This window comes from Temnothorax curvispinosus, unplaced genomic scaffold, assembly GCF_003070985.1.
Source record: "Temnothorax curvispinosus isolate PA1 unplaced genomic scaffold, ASM307098v1 QBEX01002224.1, whole genome shotgun sequence".
NCBI lineage: Eukaryota > Metazoa > Arthropoda > Insecta > Hymenoptera > Formicidae > Temnothorax > Temnothorax curvispinosus.
Genome location: NW_020212004.1, coordinates 1 through 1,052, shown reverse-complemented (window position 1 = coordinate 1,052; position 1,052 = coordinate 1). Strand labels below are relative to the sequence as shown.

Here is a 1,052-nt window from a genome sequence, read left to right as displayed (position 1 = left end):
GAAGCCGCGATGCGGTTTCCGAGATATCCTGAAGCATGGAACGAAAGCAAGTCTATCCAAATGGCCGAAGACGCACCTGACGTGGGATTTTCACTTAGCCGACGAGACCGAGCTGAGCACGGTGCGGGCCGCGTTCGTCCTGTGGTCACAGCATTCGGCATTGACGTTCGAACGCTTCGAAACGAATGCCGACATTATGATATCTTGGCGACGCCTACGTCACTATAACACGAATACCAAGGTAAACGGACAAATTTGCTCGGACAAATTCGACGGTCCCGGTAACGTGCTCGCTCACGCGTCTCTCCCGACGGACGGAGCGGGGTTCGTCTCCGAGGTGCACGTCGACGGGGACGAGCCGTGGCACATTTACATCAATAAACATCCCGCGGATAGGTTCTCCCTGGATTACACGCTGACGCGCGAGATCGGTCACTCTCTCGGATTGTTGCGCAATAGGCGCAAAACATCGGTGATGTTTGCGATACAGCCCGACCAGCAGTATCCGGTCAAGCTCGACCAAAACGACATCGCCGACATTCAACGTTTGTACGGTGAAAAAGTACAAACAAGCCCCCGCATCTGACGCCGGCGCCGCCGCCGCCATCGCCGGACCTGTGTAGCCTTGATCGCGTGAACGGGATATTGATTTTAGAAAATCGCATGTACATACATCTCGTACAAGCGTTACGTTTGGTCGATCGATCTTGACGGTAGGACGTACAACAGGCCTTTAGCCCTTTCGCATCACATGAGCTTTCTTCACGACAATTACACGCGCGTGACCGCCGCCTATCAATCCCCGTCCGGCGATCTCGTGGTGTTCGTAGATAATTTGGTATACTTGGTTCAATATCCGAAATTTAGTCTGCGGCCAGGTTGGCCGAAGACCTTGCAAGAACTCGGATTTCCCGAAAAAACGTTGATCAACGGAGCAGTGAACACCCACAGAGGACGTTCCTTTGTAGTGTTCAACGGTAACTCGGTGGGCGAGATAGACGAATGCGACAAGGGCAAGAGAGTCGCCAAATTTACGCCTCTCGAGGCGACCG

The 1,052-nt window shown here is 53.6% G+C and overlaps 1 protein-coding gene across 1 annotated transcript; it reads left to right on the top strand.

Moving 5' to 3' along the window:
* Nucleotides 1–98: 98 nt before the first annotated feature.
* On the top strand, nucleotides 99–1,013 carry LOC112468904 (collagenase 3-like; the record flags this gene model as incomplete). The annotated part of the gene is made up of 2 exons (XM_025038304.1): nucleotides 99–562; nucleotides 656–1,013. Coding segments are annotated over 2 exons (822 nt in total), but the record flags the coding sequence as incomplete, so codon positions are not given.
* Between the last annotated feature and the right edge of the window lie 39 nt (nucleotides 1,014–1,052).